The 14,825-nt window shown below is 39.9% G+C and overlaps 1 protein-coding gene across 1 annotated transcript in view; it reads right to left on the bottom strand.

The window, feature by feature from the left end:
* The window catches only part of LOC100765974 (complement factor H), a 77,511-nt gene extending 71,743 nt beyond the window's left edge, over nucleotides 1-5,768 (bottom strand). The window contains exon 1 of the mRNA XM_027417434.2: nucleotides 5,603-5,768. Coding sequence (XP_027273235.1) covers nucleotides 5,603-5,660 — 58 coding nt within the window. The 5' untranslated portion in view covers nucleotides 5,661-5,768. The remainder of the gene's footprint in view (nucleotides 1-5,602) is intronic.
* Between the last annotated feature and the right edge of the window lie 9,057 nt (nucleotides 5,769-14,825).

Below are 14,825 nucleotides of genomic sequence, written 5' to 3'. Positions count from 1 at the left end.
TCACCTGTCTACTTCCCAAGTGTAAGTGTGTGCTGCAGCCTTTGAAGTCATGAATCTCTTGCATGAAGCTCCAAGTGTAAACAGTTCTTAGGAACCTTTGAAGGGGTGTTTCTATAATCATTCTCTATCTATTACATTTCCACTTAGCACTGTTCATGAGAAACTAAGTTCTAAGTTAAACTGTCAAAACAAAAGTGCTATCAAATCCTTGGGTTCTTTTCACTATTTCTTGGTAGGGATATATATATTTCTGTTTAGCTACTTGACTTTCTCCAAACCATTTTTCCCTTTAATTTTAAACAAAATGTAACAGTTGTCTCCCACTTCCTTTGTGTGTTTCTCATGTGCTATGTTTGAGAAGTACTGGAGTTAAGAACTGAGCACCCATCTCCTCAAATGACAAAAGGTGTGTGTGGAGGAGAGGGAGGCAAGTGGTAAAGGCTGAGTGACAATCAGAGACACCAAACAAAAATGGATTCATCTGGAGGGGGAGGGAGTGTTCAAAATTGAGCAATCTAAGACCAAAGAAGATGACTGTTTTACTCTGTGGCAGTTTCCACCTTAGAATAATTCTAGTTTGCAGTACTTACGTGTTGTGGTTTAAAATCACGTTCAGGTAAAGGGCATGCACACTTTTAGAATACAGAAGTGCTGAAAGTAAGCAAGGTTTGCCTTCACAATCCACCCTCCACCCCGCCTGAGAGTAATTTCTCCAGCCTTTGACACCTGCCACTGCATGTCATACTGCAGTGCTTCCTGTCTTGGAATGACTTTGCTCTAGTGTCCCTTACCACTGTCCCATTCTATCCTCTATTGGTGACCTTTCACAGTAAGTTACACAGAGTAGCACTAAATTTAACTAGATTGTCCCTTCCACATAAATTACAGGTTGGTTGGGTTTGTGGTACTAAAAGCATGCCAAGTATTTTAAGAGTGGCGGAAGATAAAACACAGAAGACAACTGGGACACTGCACAGTGCCGAATTACACCGTTTAGGGAAATGCAACACTATGTCTGAAAAATGTATTTTGGGGGCAGGGGTTTCTTTTCCACTGAAATTCAAAACTAATTTGGATAACTAACTAGTATTACCCGTTGTTTCTAGTTTTCATAAAGATCTATACCACTCACATGCTCTTTTAGGGTGGACTTGAGAAGAAGCAAATATGGCAGAAGGCGGCATAACTGGTCCTTGGGGCCTGAGTGACTACCACTTAGAAGCTGAGCAAATGTCTAGACTGCATGTGCATGGAACCTTACCACACAGGGCACATGTTTTCCTGACCTCGTCTCTGTAGACACTTCTGAAAATTCTGAACTCAAGGCTCAAGGAAGAATGTCTATGCTGTCTTCTCTGCCAGAATCCTGATTCTTTAGTCCAGCCATTTGCCCTAGGGAAATGTGGGAGTCTCTCTATGCATGGCTTGAATGGCTTGTGTTGAAGAGACTACTCCTTTGTTCCAACTCTCAGAATCCACAGAGGGCGGCTCTAGGGAGAAACAAAGTGACCGCAGTAGGTCTTGTGTTGTTTCCATAATTATAAAGTGATGACTTTGCGAGCAGAAGGAGAATATTTAATTTGCAATATGTGTTTTGGTTGTAGTGGTGAAGTCTTTCCCTTTTGCCCCAAACAAGGAGGTCGAACAAATACCAAGGATAGGTGACTTCCGAGATTTTAAGGTGTCTTCTGACTTTGAAAAGATTGTGATACTCGTAGTTGAGACTGCAGCAGTATATCCAACTATCCTCTTTAATTTTAAATAAATGTTTATAAGGTGTAGGCATGTAAACCCTGTCTTATTGTATGGCAGGTTTACAAACCTTTGATATTATAAAGAAGCATAAAGGCAAGATGCAAAGATTGTTTCATGTGTAAACTAAACCATGACAAATTGTGTGCAGACACATACTTTCACTATGTAAATCCACATTATTTTCTAATTTACTATGGAAATTCCTATTTTTTACTATTATTTCTCTTGATTATAATATCATTACATCAGTTCCCCAATTTCCTTTTGTCTCTAATGTTACTCTTCTCTATATTTTAAGGGCTGGTCTTTTCTCTTTTAGTGAAAGTTTTTGTTTTCTTCTTGGAAAAGGAAATTAGTGATTACTTTTGATTGCTTCTTCAGAAGGTTTTTGACAATCTGACATTTAAAAGAAAAATGTTATTCCATTCCTTCAAGAAATGACCAGCTATTCCTGTGAATTTAACTGAGAAATGGGAATAGACAACCTGTGCAGGTGGCTTTTGATGCCGGATTCCTATAGGTGAGACTCTCAATTATTGCGAAGATGGAAAGCACAGCACAGCTGCAATGCCAAAAATGCCGTTCCTACAGTACTGCATGCAATGATACATGCTCAGAAATACAAGTAACAACGCTTCTCTATTGCAGTTTTTTTCTTCGCCTTTTTCACTGAGTCACTTGGAGCATGCGAAACTTTGATATTCAGTACGACTAGGGCTAAAGGAAAAGCAGAGGATGTGGTTTTCAGTCAGGGTGTAGTGAACCCTACACTTGAAGTTGCCTTCTCCTTCGGACCTAGAGTGAGGAAAAAGTAAGGGCGTTTCCAAATAAATTCTTTCTCTTAAGAAAAAGCAGAAATATTTCACATCACATTGTTTGACTTCTTGACGTCATGTCACTGCATTTTAAATAAAAGCATAAGTAACTGTTCCTTCAACTCCCCTAAAAGTAACTATTATAAATTCATAATTAATATATATAACACCAACTTTTCCACATCAGTGTCAAACTATGTTTGAAAACATCTCATACTTAAAACAACACAATACAGAATTAAATGAATTCTCCGTTCTATGATTAAAATCTCTAAGCCTGATAGGACACCTGTGTGCTTTAAACCTCCAGTATTAAAGAACACTTATCTCCCCAGAAAGCATGCAGTAGTTATTTGGTTGTGTTTCAACACAGGTTTAATTGGTTTCTTTCAGCAACTCTGGGCTCTGGCCTAATTTCATACAATATCCAATTGTGAGAGTTAAATGCATTGCTTGGAAAGCTTGGGCATAATCCATTCCCTAGACCTGAAATTACACAGCTTGATTGAGGAACTCTTACATTACAGGTTGTCCTGTAAATCTGACCCAATTCTGAACAGCTTGTTATTTTGCAAAAAAAAAAAAAAAAAAAAAAAAAAAAAAAAAAAAACAGCATTTACTGTTCCTAGCAGCTAGGAGTATGAACACAGGCAGGCACTGCATTACAAAGGTATTAGGAAGCCCTTGACATATGGAAAAGGAAAGACAAAAAGCTGGGTTCGTAGTTCTTCCCTTTTAAAATGTTTGGTAATTTTTTTTTTTTTTTAATGCATGGGTATGATACCCACTTGCCATGCTTGCATGTGGAAAGGAGAACAGGGTCTGCAGGAGGTGGTTTTCTTCCTTTCACCTGGTAGGCCCCATGGATTTAACTCAAGCAGCCAGACTCTGTGGCAACCAAGTTCATTAATGTATTCAGTCTGCCTGCTGGACCAGTTACCATTGGTTTTGGAAGGATGTTCATCTCTATCAGGGCAGAAAAAATTTATGAAATGCTTGCATTTTCTTCCTGGTTTAGGAGAGTCTATTATGACTGCATTTCACAGTCATTTTTATAATCAGCCCAGTAGCCAGTATCTGCTGTGGGGAATAGAAACAGAAGCAAATATTGAAGTGCATGTGTACCTATTTTTAATTGATCCAAGCTATTCTGTGTGGTGAAAATCCTGTTAAGCTGATAGGTTGTTGAGAACAAAGAGGGAGCTCTGTGTCCACTGAATATCCATGGGACATCTCACATCTGTCTCTGCATTACGTGTGCTTTTTGGATATCATCAGGTTACCCTATATAATGTTTTAAATACTAAACTCCCGCTTCTTCTCTGACTACAAAGCCCTTCAAACAGTAACACGTACGGTGCAACTGCCCAACTCATCAGCATGAACTGGATTTGATGAAAATTCAAATCCAACAATAACAAGAAAATCAGCTGTAATCCACAGTATAAGTGAAGATTTTAAATCATTAACATTAAATTATCATGTAACCTTCATGGCACTTCCTTTTCATATCAAAATTTCACTTAGTAATTATATAAACAGCTTAATTTCACTTGTATCATTGCTTAGGATTTAAAAATAAGCTAGAAATAAAATAGATCTTACTTTCATAATATATTTATATATATTCTAAAAAAATCTCTCAGCAAGCAGTATGAAAGTAGAACATTAAGATAAAAGGCAAAAGCATTGTCTTAGGACAAAAGCAAAGGTTGAGTTATATTTAATAATATCAACACTGCTTTAGAACTCTTGGCCAAGATAACCATATTTCATTTTAATAACACATATTTTCATAAAGAAATGACTGCCCCAGTCTACAAGTGTCTGAATGTAGGACTTAAATGCTAAAATCCAAAGAATAATATTAGAAAATATAATTGAATAAGTTCACTCCTTCAAAAAGTTTCAAACTCACTTAAGATACTAAAATATATTAACTGAGAAGCCATATTTGCCTTTCTCATCTGGATTGATAAGTATCCAGTTAGAGATTGTTTGTTAACATTCTCCAGTGAGTAGAGGCTACAGCAAAGGCTCAAGTTGCCAAGTGTTGGCTAAGTGAAATGTCTGGGAAAATGATTAACGTGTTATTCACTCGATATTACCAGTGCTAAGTCAGGCATAGCAGTCGATCACACCTGTAACCTCAGCACACTTGGGGGGCCGGGGGACTGACACATGAGGACTACAGTGAATTCAAAGACTAACTAGGCTGTAGTGACACCCTATTTAAAAAAAAAAAACAAAAAATAACAAAAAGTTAATTGAATGTCTATCACATCACTATTTACCTATCATGAACTAGGAAAGTAATCCCCTCCATTGGATAAAGTGAGCAGTTCCATAGAATTTAACTGAATGATAGTCAGAACTTATGTTATTGACATGGGGGAAGAGCTTGAACACTCTAATTACCCAGTCCATAAATGGCTTTCAGTAGCTATATGTTCCATACACACAGGAAAAAGGAAACCAAATAATTAGATCTTAAATATTACATACACAGGTTATATGCCAAAATTTATAATCCTTTTATTCTCATAATGCAGTTTTTATGTCTGAGACTTTTAAAACCATGGCATATCAGTTGTAAGTGATGTTTTTAGGAAGTGTTAGAAATATGCCTGAAATAATTCCAATCACTAAAAAACTTGTAAAAGCTTTCGTAATGTACAGATATTTACATAGTTCTTACTAATTTTACATGAAATATTTAGGGACACTCATGAAAAGGAAGTGGTTTGTATTTCATGATGACTACAAGTTAACTGACTATTCTGAATTACGGATTGCAGAAACACGTTTAAATCACCGTCTTGAGTTTTACAATTGGACGAAGCATCAATTATAGCAGTCAAATGAACTGCTTTCAGTTTTTAAACTTACCCCCGAAAGCCATTAAGCTACAGACCAGTAATTCCTTCCTTTTCTAGACTTCACTGGAATAATTGCTATGAGAAATATCATCTGCAAATGTTTTATAAGGCGGCTCAGCCAGAAGGGAGAAAGGCGATCTGTTTTAAGCTTACCTTCTGCTACACAAACAGTCCATAATATAAGCCAAATAATTCTTGCTGATAATCTCATGGTTTGAATCTTTCTGGGAGGCAGAGAAATACAGCACCATCCAGTTCTCCTCTGCTAAGAATTGTGGTTACTGTAGGGAAAGACTTGCCCCAAAAGGAAGTTGAAACTTGGTTTAGGAAATCAGGATCGCTAGATGCTCCGCCCCCTAGCAACTTCTGCAAAGTAAACTAAAAGTGTTGACCACAAGTCTAGCAGCTTGGGCGTTTGATCCCAGCACTTACTGCACCCTGCCTGCGACCTGATGGATTGTTCTTGTAAATGCCTGCTTGTTTTCCTTGGAAACAAGTTCAGGTTTCTCGGAATGTGAGAAGCCAGGGCTGGTGATCGCCTCTGGATTTCATAACCACACAACAGAAATCGCTGAAGGCTCTTTTAAAAAATCGTTTGGCGAACTTCAGTTAGGCAGTGTTTTCAGGACCAATACCCAGGAATTGTCAGGAAACTTTATCGAGATTGTCACGCTGAGGGGGGATGGCAATGAGGGGACTGCTTTTCTAAATGCAGTTTTCCAAAGAATTCTTTTCATATGTGTGAGGTAACTGGCCCGTGCTTCCTTGGATATAAATGCAATAACTCAAAAACAAGCACTTGAAGTGCTGATTTTGGGGTATCTTATGGTAACTATATAGAGACACACACACAAAAAAAATGCCTGCAGCATGCTGAATTGGTGCAGAACCTAGGGAGATAACTCAATGCTCAACCTGTTAAACATGGAAACTCTGTCTTCATTTAATCTGCTGTGCTCTCCTGGTTTCTCCAAGAACATGGACTGTATTGGTCTGTACTTAGTGTAAGTGGGAAAGGAGCAAGTTACTCTTTTGTTTGCCTTTTGGGGCAAGTTTCCTTCACTAGGAACTTTATTTGGGATATCACTTCGCAGGACATGTCTCCTGATAATTTTTTGTCCTATGTAATATTTAGTTGGGACATTGCACAGTTTTGAGTTGTCCCTGTGCATGTAAATGAAGAGATGCAGAGAGGAAATAATACAAATAGTGCCACAATGGTAGACTGTGTGGGGTTTGGTAAGATCTCAGTCATACAGATGAATGAACCGAGTACAGTACATTTAAGCACATTGTGACGACCATAAGAACTTTCCAGAGACACTAAATGCAATGCTCTAATACCCAAATTATACATTGCATCTATACAGATAGGAGATTTCAGATGGCTTGCTTCCTAATCTGTTAAACGTTAAATTGGAATAGTTCCTTGCCTTGTGGGTGTGACAAGATATCTTGCAACAGTAACTAAAGGAAGGAAAGGGTTATGTTGACTCTTGCTTTTCAGAGACACAGCCAGTCACGCAGGGAAAGGACAGTCACAGAAAGAGGAGCAGCTAGCCACATGACAACCACAGACCTGTTGCAGAGAGCACTGATGACTGCTTGCTTACCTCACTTTCTTTTTCTTCAGTCTGGGACCCCTCCCCAGGAGAGATCCTGATGGTAGAACGGATTACAAAACCTCAATTTAGAGTGCTCAATGCTAATCATGGCACAAGAGGAGCTAGCTTCACATCCTGAAGTGCTGTTCGTTTTATGAAATCAACTGGACAGAATTTTTTTTAACTTTGACAATCCTGAAACTATATAGGCATTATAAATCATGGGTGGTGAACTCCTGATGACTTTTCTAATATTTTGCCAACAAGTAACAAATTTTAATCAAATATACAGAAGAGATATTTTCCTTTCTTATCTCTAGTAAAGTTATTATAAAATTGAGACTTATTACAAAATAAAAAAAGTGTACACTAAGATATATATACAACTAAATATATATAAAATATGTATGTACAACTAAAAATATAAAAATTAAATTAATAAAGATCTTATTGAATAATACACATATTGTATTACTTTTTAATTCTTTTGGGGGAGTGTTTAGATTATTTTTTTAATTTAAATAAGAAACAAACTTGTTTTACATGTCAATCCCAGATCCCTCTCCTCCCCTTCTCCCCTTCTCCCCTGCCCCCCACTATCCCTCTATCCCATCTCCTTTCTGCTCCCCAGGGAGGGAGAGGGCTTGCATGGGAGATCTTCAAAGTCTGTCATATTATTTGGAGCAGGGCCTAGGGTCTCCCCCGTGTATCTATGCTGAGAGAGTACACCCTTCTATGGGAAATAATCTCCCAAAGTCCATTCTTTTGCTAGGGATAAGTACTGATCTACTGCTAGAGGCCCCATAGATTGCTGAGACCTCCTCACTGACACCCACATTCAGGAGTTTTCACAGCTATCAATCTGGGGTCCATGAGCTCCCCCTTGTTCAGGTCAGCTGTTTCTGTGGGTTTCACCAGCCTGGTCTTGACCCCTTTGCTCATCACTCCTCCTGCTTTGCAACTGGATTCCAGGAGTTCAGTTCAGTGTTTAGCTGTGGGTGTCAGATTCTGCTTCCATGAGATACTGGATGAAGGCTCTAGGATGACATAAAAGGTAGTCATCAATCTCATAATCATAGAAGGGCAATTAAGGTAGCCTCTCCCCAACCCCCCCCATGCTCCCAATATGCTCAGGAGATCTTGCCCCTTTTCCTTTCTCTGGGGGACCATGTATGTCTCTCTTATGTTCCTCCTTGTTTCCTAGCTTCTCTGGAGGTGTGGATTGTAGGCTGGTAATCCTTTGATCTATGTCTAAAATCCATATATGATTGTGTACATACCATGTTTATCTTTTTGTGACTGGGTTACCTCACTCAGGATGGTTTCTTCCATTTATATTTATTTGCCTGCAAATTTCAAGATTCCATTGGGTTCTTTTCTTTGTTTGATTGTTTCTGCTGAATAGTACTCCATTGTGTAAATTTTCTCTATCTACTCTTCATTTGAGGGGCATCTAGGTTGCTTCCAGGTTCTGGCTATGAACATTGTTGAACAGATGTCCTTGTTGTATGAATGTGCATCTTTTGGGTATATGCCTAAGAGTCGAATTGCTGGATCTTGTGGCAGACTGATTCCCAATTTCCTGAGGAATCTCCAAACTGATTTCCAAAGTGGCTGTACAAGTTTGCACTTCCACCAGCAGTGGAGGAGTGTCTCCCATTCTCCACATCCTCTCCAGCATAAACTGTCTCTGGTGTTTTTGAATTTAGCCATTCTGACAGGAGTAAGATGGTATCTCTCTATCTCTTCTTTTTTCTCTTTTTTTGGTTTTTCAAGACAGTGTTTCTCTGTATTGATTTGGAGTCTGTCCTGGAACTCGCTCTGTAGACTCACAGAGATCCACCTGCCTCTGCCTCCTGAGTGCTGGGATTAAGGGTTTGTGCCACCCATGCCCCGCTCAAGATGGTATCTCCAGGGTTGTTTTGATTTGCGTTTCCATGATGGCTAAGGATGTTGAGCACTTTCTTAAGTGCCTATCAGCCATTTTTAGACTCCTCTATTGAGAATTCTCTATTTAGTTCTGCACCCCACCTTTTAATTTCATTGTTTGGTATTTTGGTGACTAGCTTCTTGAGTTCTTTGTAAATTTTGAAGATCAGCCCTCTGTCAGATGTGGGGTTGGTGAAGATCTTTTCCCATTCTGTGGGCTGCCGTTTTATTCTGTTGACTGTGTCCTTTGCCTTACAGAAGCTTCTCATATTCAGGAGGTCCCATTTATTAATTGTCAATCTCAGTGTCTGTGATACTGGTGTTATATTCAGGAAGTGGTCTCCTGTACTAATTTGTTCAGGGTACTTCCCACTTTCTCTTCTAATAGGTTCAGTGTGGCTGGATTTATGTGAAGGTCTTTGATCCATTTGGTCCTAAGTTTTGTGCATGGCAATAGATATGGATCTTCTGCAGTCTTCTAAAAGTCAGCATCCAGTTATTTCAGCACATTTGTTGAAGATGCTTTCTTTTTTCCATTGTATAATTTTAGCTTCTTTGTCAAAAATCAGGTGTTCATAGATATGTGGGTTAATATCAGTGTTTTCAATTAGATTCATTTGGTCTACCTGTCTATTTTTGTGCCAATGCCAACCTGTTTTCTTGACTATAGCTCTATAATAGAGCTTGAAGTCAGGGATGGTGATGCCTCTGGAAGTTCCTTTGTTGTACAGTGTTGTTTTAGCTATCCTGGGTCTCTCTCTCTCTCTCCTGGTCTCTCTCTCTCCTGGTCTCTCTCTCTCCTGGTCTCTCTCTCTCTCTCTCTCTCTCTCTCTCTCTCTCTCTCTCTCTCTCTCTTTACTTTTTAATTCTTACTCATCATTCTTTGCAGGTTCAAATCTATTTTATTTTATTATTATCCAAGCAGCTTTGAAAAGACAATTTTATGAGTCTCATGAAAAATGGGCTGAGGATAACTCCTGCTGGGTCTGCCCAGAGAAGTTGCACATGTACTTGAACACTTAAAAATGGACCGATGCCCTCTATTGAGCCAACCTGGTGACTGGAGACAGATAAAAGGTTCTGAGGGTCTCAACTGTCAGATTCACATAGCGGTAGGCAAGAGACAACTGTGTCGAAGGCATTCAGTGACATGGATAATTCATATATGCAATTGTTATTTTTATTTTACTTATCAATTTTGTTTTGCAAGACAGGGTTTCTTTGCCTCAGCTGTCCTGGAACTCACTCTGTAGACCAGGCTGGCCTCAAAGTCACAGAGATCTGCCTGCCTCTGCCTTGTGAGAACTGGTATTAAAGGATTATGCCATCACCAATAGGCTTTACTTACCAATTCTGAAACTTATAATTTATGATAATTCATCTTTAGTTTTACCTACATACCTACTTTAATTTTTTAAATTTTAATCTTTTGAAAATTTCATAAGGAATACATTGTATTTAAATGATTCCTACTCCTCTCTCTCCTCCTTCCAAATCCCCCCTTGTCCTTCATGCTCGTCTCTAATTCTTTACTTCTTCTATAATCATCATATATGAAAATATATGCACACAGTCACTCTACTGAGTCAAATTAATGCTGCTACATATGTATGTGTTTGGGGGTGACCACCTAGGATTGGGAAACTTATGGGGGGGGCTGCTCCCTGAAGATAACTAATTGACTGCCTATAACTTTTCATCTAAGTGTGAAATTTTCCCCAATTCATGTTGGTGTGTTGTCTGATGCCATCTTGAGAAGTTCTTGTGCAGGCAACCATATTGTTAAATTTATAGGTGTACAACCCTATCTTGTCTAAAATATACTATCTCAAATTTATGGCTTTTACAATCTTTCCATACCCTTTATGTGATGTTCCTTGAGACTTGGGTGTAGGGGTTGTGTTGTATGTGTATCAGTCACTCAGGGAATCCCCCATTTATTTTGATTCTAGCCTCCAGCTGCTGCAAAAAGAGAAGCTTCTTTGTTTTTATTTATTATTTTTTAGATTTATTTATTATGTATATAATACCATGCCAGTATGTATTCCTACAGGCCAGAAAAGGGTACCAGATCCCATTATAGATGACTATGGACCACCATGTGGTTGCTGGGAATTGAACTCAGGAACTCTAGAAGAGAGGTCAATGCTCTTAACCTCTGAGTCATCTCTCCAGCCTGAGAAAATATATTAATTTGGCAAAATAACAGTAATAGGTTTTCTTCTATGATCTCTCTAGCTGTTGCTTCTTGGTTAGGATCACAATAACAGTGATGAATTCCCTCCTGTTGCTTCAGCCTTAAGTCCAATTAGATATTTATTGGTTACTCCCATGATGTCAGTGGCACTGTTGCACCATTTAGTGATATGTTCCTGAGCCAGTTGTTATGAGTAGATATTAATTAAACGTATTATGTACAACATATGTATTAAGCATAAATGAACAACAGTACCTAAGGACATGCTTTAAAGGAAAAATGTCACATAGAACCAATATCTCCTGAGAGGGCAGTTTTGCTCTCTCGGTGAACTCATGTGCATAACAACAACTACAGGTCCTTATTTGCAACTAAACTTAAGGAGAGAGTAAATGGTAGCTAACACTCATGCATCCAAGAGAGTAACTAGCTCATAAGTGGGAATCCAGAGCCGGGAAAGAAAGTAGTATACTAGACTGGACCAAGTAATGAGAAGAGAGACACAGAGAGTGAGAGAAGAGGACCAACAAAGATGTCAAAGACAGAGGAAATCAAGAGGACTAAGAGAGATAGAGCCAAGAGCTAATAGTATCCATGGCTGAAATGGCAGGGGTATATAGGGATATACCCCTATATAGAGATAGAGGAAGAGAAGCCAATGAGCTGGAGTTTAGGGTAGGGTGCAGGGCGAGAAGAGCTGAGAGGAGCTACAGGTACTGAGTGAGCATGGAGGCCAGCCTGAGCTTTGGTATGCTAATAGTTACCACAGCTAACCATTTGTCTTAGGTTCCTATTGGACCTGACATTGAGGTGAATGGTCGCTGAAGCAAAGGAGGAAAGAAAACCTTACAAAGCAGACCAACAAGTGAGGCAGTTCGGAGTCCACTTCCAAAGGTCAAGTGCTCTGCTTCCAGAGCAGAGTGAGGGAAACTGCAGAGTGGATACCAAGGTTAAAACAAAAGCAGTGTCTACAAATAAACTTTGGGAGCCCATTCCCCATGGAGGGCTACTCTCCCAGCCCAGATACATGGAGGAGGACCTAGCCCCCCCCTCACCCCAAATGATATGACAGACTTTGATGATCGCCCACGGAAGGCCTTACCCTCCCTGGGAAGTGGTTGGGGAGTGGGATGAGGGTGTGGTGGGGGCATGGGAGCCCAGGAGGGAGAGGGAGCTGGGATTGTTATGTAAAATAAGATTGTTTCTAAAGTAAATTTAAAAATCTTCAATAAAAAAACAAAGGTAGTGTCTAGACATTAATAATGCACTTTTAGCAGAGAGAGAGAGAATGAGACATAAAATCTGGATGACACATACTGCCCCTCTGCATGCAAGGGGAAATGTGGAAACCAAAGGAGGCAAGATTGGAGCAACAACTGAAAACCACAATCTGCAGTGGATGTGTTCTCAAACAATTGATAATCCAACTAGACAAGATCCCTGTAGTTCACATTCCACATAAATGACGAAGAAATCCTCTCTTTTAACAGAAAATCCTCCCTCTTGTCAACAGCCAACTACATCAGTCTCAACAGCATCAGTGTCTAGAAGACAGTTTTAAAAACATATTCTGAGTCAGCAGCTAGGCATCTATGGAGGCAATGGTTCCTGGTGAATGGTTTCATTCTGGGGACCCAGCACAAGTGTCATTGCACCGACCTGGTCTTCAGCACACTTCTAGGTAAAAAGGAGAAAACTTTTGAGCCAGACCCCCACAGTGTTACATAAGGTGGAAATCTGATTGAATCATTAGACTGTATCAGAACACACATAGATGCTAATCTCTCACCTACTTACACATGAGGAACCAGAAAGAAAGAACCCACACACTGTGTCTATGTGAAGGACCTGAGCAAGCACCCTGGCAGGAAACAGTTAGGTCCGGATTCTAGTGGTTAGATAAAAGCCAGTTCCCCTCTACCAAAGAAGCCAGTTTCTCTTATCACCAAAAGAAGGGCCAACTGGCTATCTGTAGTATCCATTGGCACACCAAAGCACATGCTGCCTCCAGGCCCCCTCAGTATCACAAGTAACTGTTACACATCCCAGAGTCCATGCTGGCCTTCTGGCTCTTCTGACTCTGACTCTTAGCCTAAACTCCTTCAGTTCATGAGTATCCCTTCCCACAACTTCTCATTTCTCCTTATAACACTGCTATTTTGGCTATGTGCTCTCTTTTGTCATCTCTCTTAGTCCTCTCCTTTTGCTTCTTTGTCCTTTTTTCTCTTCTCTCTTCCTCTCTTGTTCTCCCCTTCTCTTTCTCCTTTTGTGGGCAAGTCAAATCTTCTGACCTTGTTTAGTCTACTACTTTCTCTCTCTGCTCTGGACTCTTCTAGATATCTCTCCCTCATTTCAACAATAAACACTTTCCACTTAACCATACCTTGGAGTGGTCATGTTGTCAGTTTATACAGAAACCACATTTAGGAAATACCATAGCTTACTATAGATACTCTACTGCATGGAGACCGTATCTGCAGCTGGCCTCAGGATGCCTAGGTACCAGTTCTGATAGTTTCTAAAGTCACTGTTTTCCTCTCAGTGTAGTGCTGGAAATTTGGCCAAGTCCCTGAGCACATGGATTGAAGAGAAGCCAAAGTTGCTATACAGAAGGTGTATAGTACTTTCATCAACGGCAAACCTAAATTTAAGGGTAACCTGTGACTCAGTTAATTGTCCCTTAGGTGGTCACATGTCTCTACGGAAAACTGCAGGGCAATCTGAGGACCTTGGGGAAGTTTGTTCCCAGGGAGCTCTGAGCCCTGTGATCTCTAAAGCTGTCAAAGAGGCCTGACACTCTCAGTAGTCCAGTGACCCTCCCCCAGTCTACCCTTCAAATATGCCAAATTATAAAATCAAACTGTTCTCTTTTCAGTGTAAAAGAAATCCAGAGTCTGTATATGGAAACTGTTTTTGCTGTTGTTTTATCTTGCAGGGGCTTTCAGCTAAGAAATCACCTTGAGTTCCAGAAGAGACTCTGGATTTTGTAATCTTTAAGTATTGGGGCTGGTAAAATTATCAGGACTCTTGAGGTGGGACTGAATGCATTTTGTGTTAGGAAATGTCCATGAGCCTGTGGCAGCCAGAAGTGAAATATGAAGGTGCTTCCACTATCATGCCTTCCTTGCTGTCACTGTTCTGTTTCTGTGAAGAGACACCATGACCACCACAACTCTTAGAACGTATTCCATAGGATCCTGCTTTCAGTTTGAGAGAGTTAGTCCATTATCACCATGGCAGACAGCACAACCAGAGACATATTGCTGGAGAAATAGCTGAGAGTTCTGTATCTGTATCAGCAGGCAACAGGAAGAGAGAAATGTAACACTAATTAATAAGTGACCCAGAGACAGATACTGGGGTTCAGTCTACAAGCTGAATATCAGAAAAGCAAAGTAGCTGGCCACTAGCTTCTTACCTCTACCTCAGGCTGAGTGGGTTGATCCATGCACGAGCTTACACCAAGCCTCAAACTGCTGCTTCTCATCAGCATGGCTGGAGAATGAATGCCTCCTACTGAGTACTGAAGACCATGCTTCTATCTTTTATACCACTCTAGTTCTGAGATTAAAGGAGTGTGATCTGTTACTCTTTTAGACTGATTCAATCTTTTATATCCCTGGGTAGCCTTGAACTAAGAGACATC

Source organism: Cricetulus griseus, chromosome 5, assembly GCF_003668045.3.
Source record: "Cricetulus griseus strain 17A/GY chromosome 5, alternate assembly CriGri-PICRH-1.0, whole genome shotgun sequence".
NCBI lineage: Eukaryota > Metazoa > Chordata > Mammalia > Rodentia > Cricetidae > Cricetulus > Cricetulus griseus.
The sequence above is the reverse complement of the archived record's forward strand: the minus strand, read 5'-3'. Positions and strand labels throughout refer to the sequence as shown.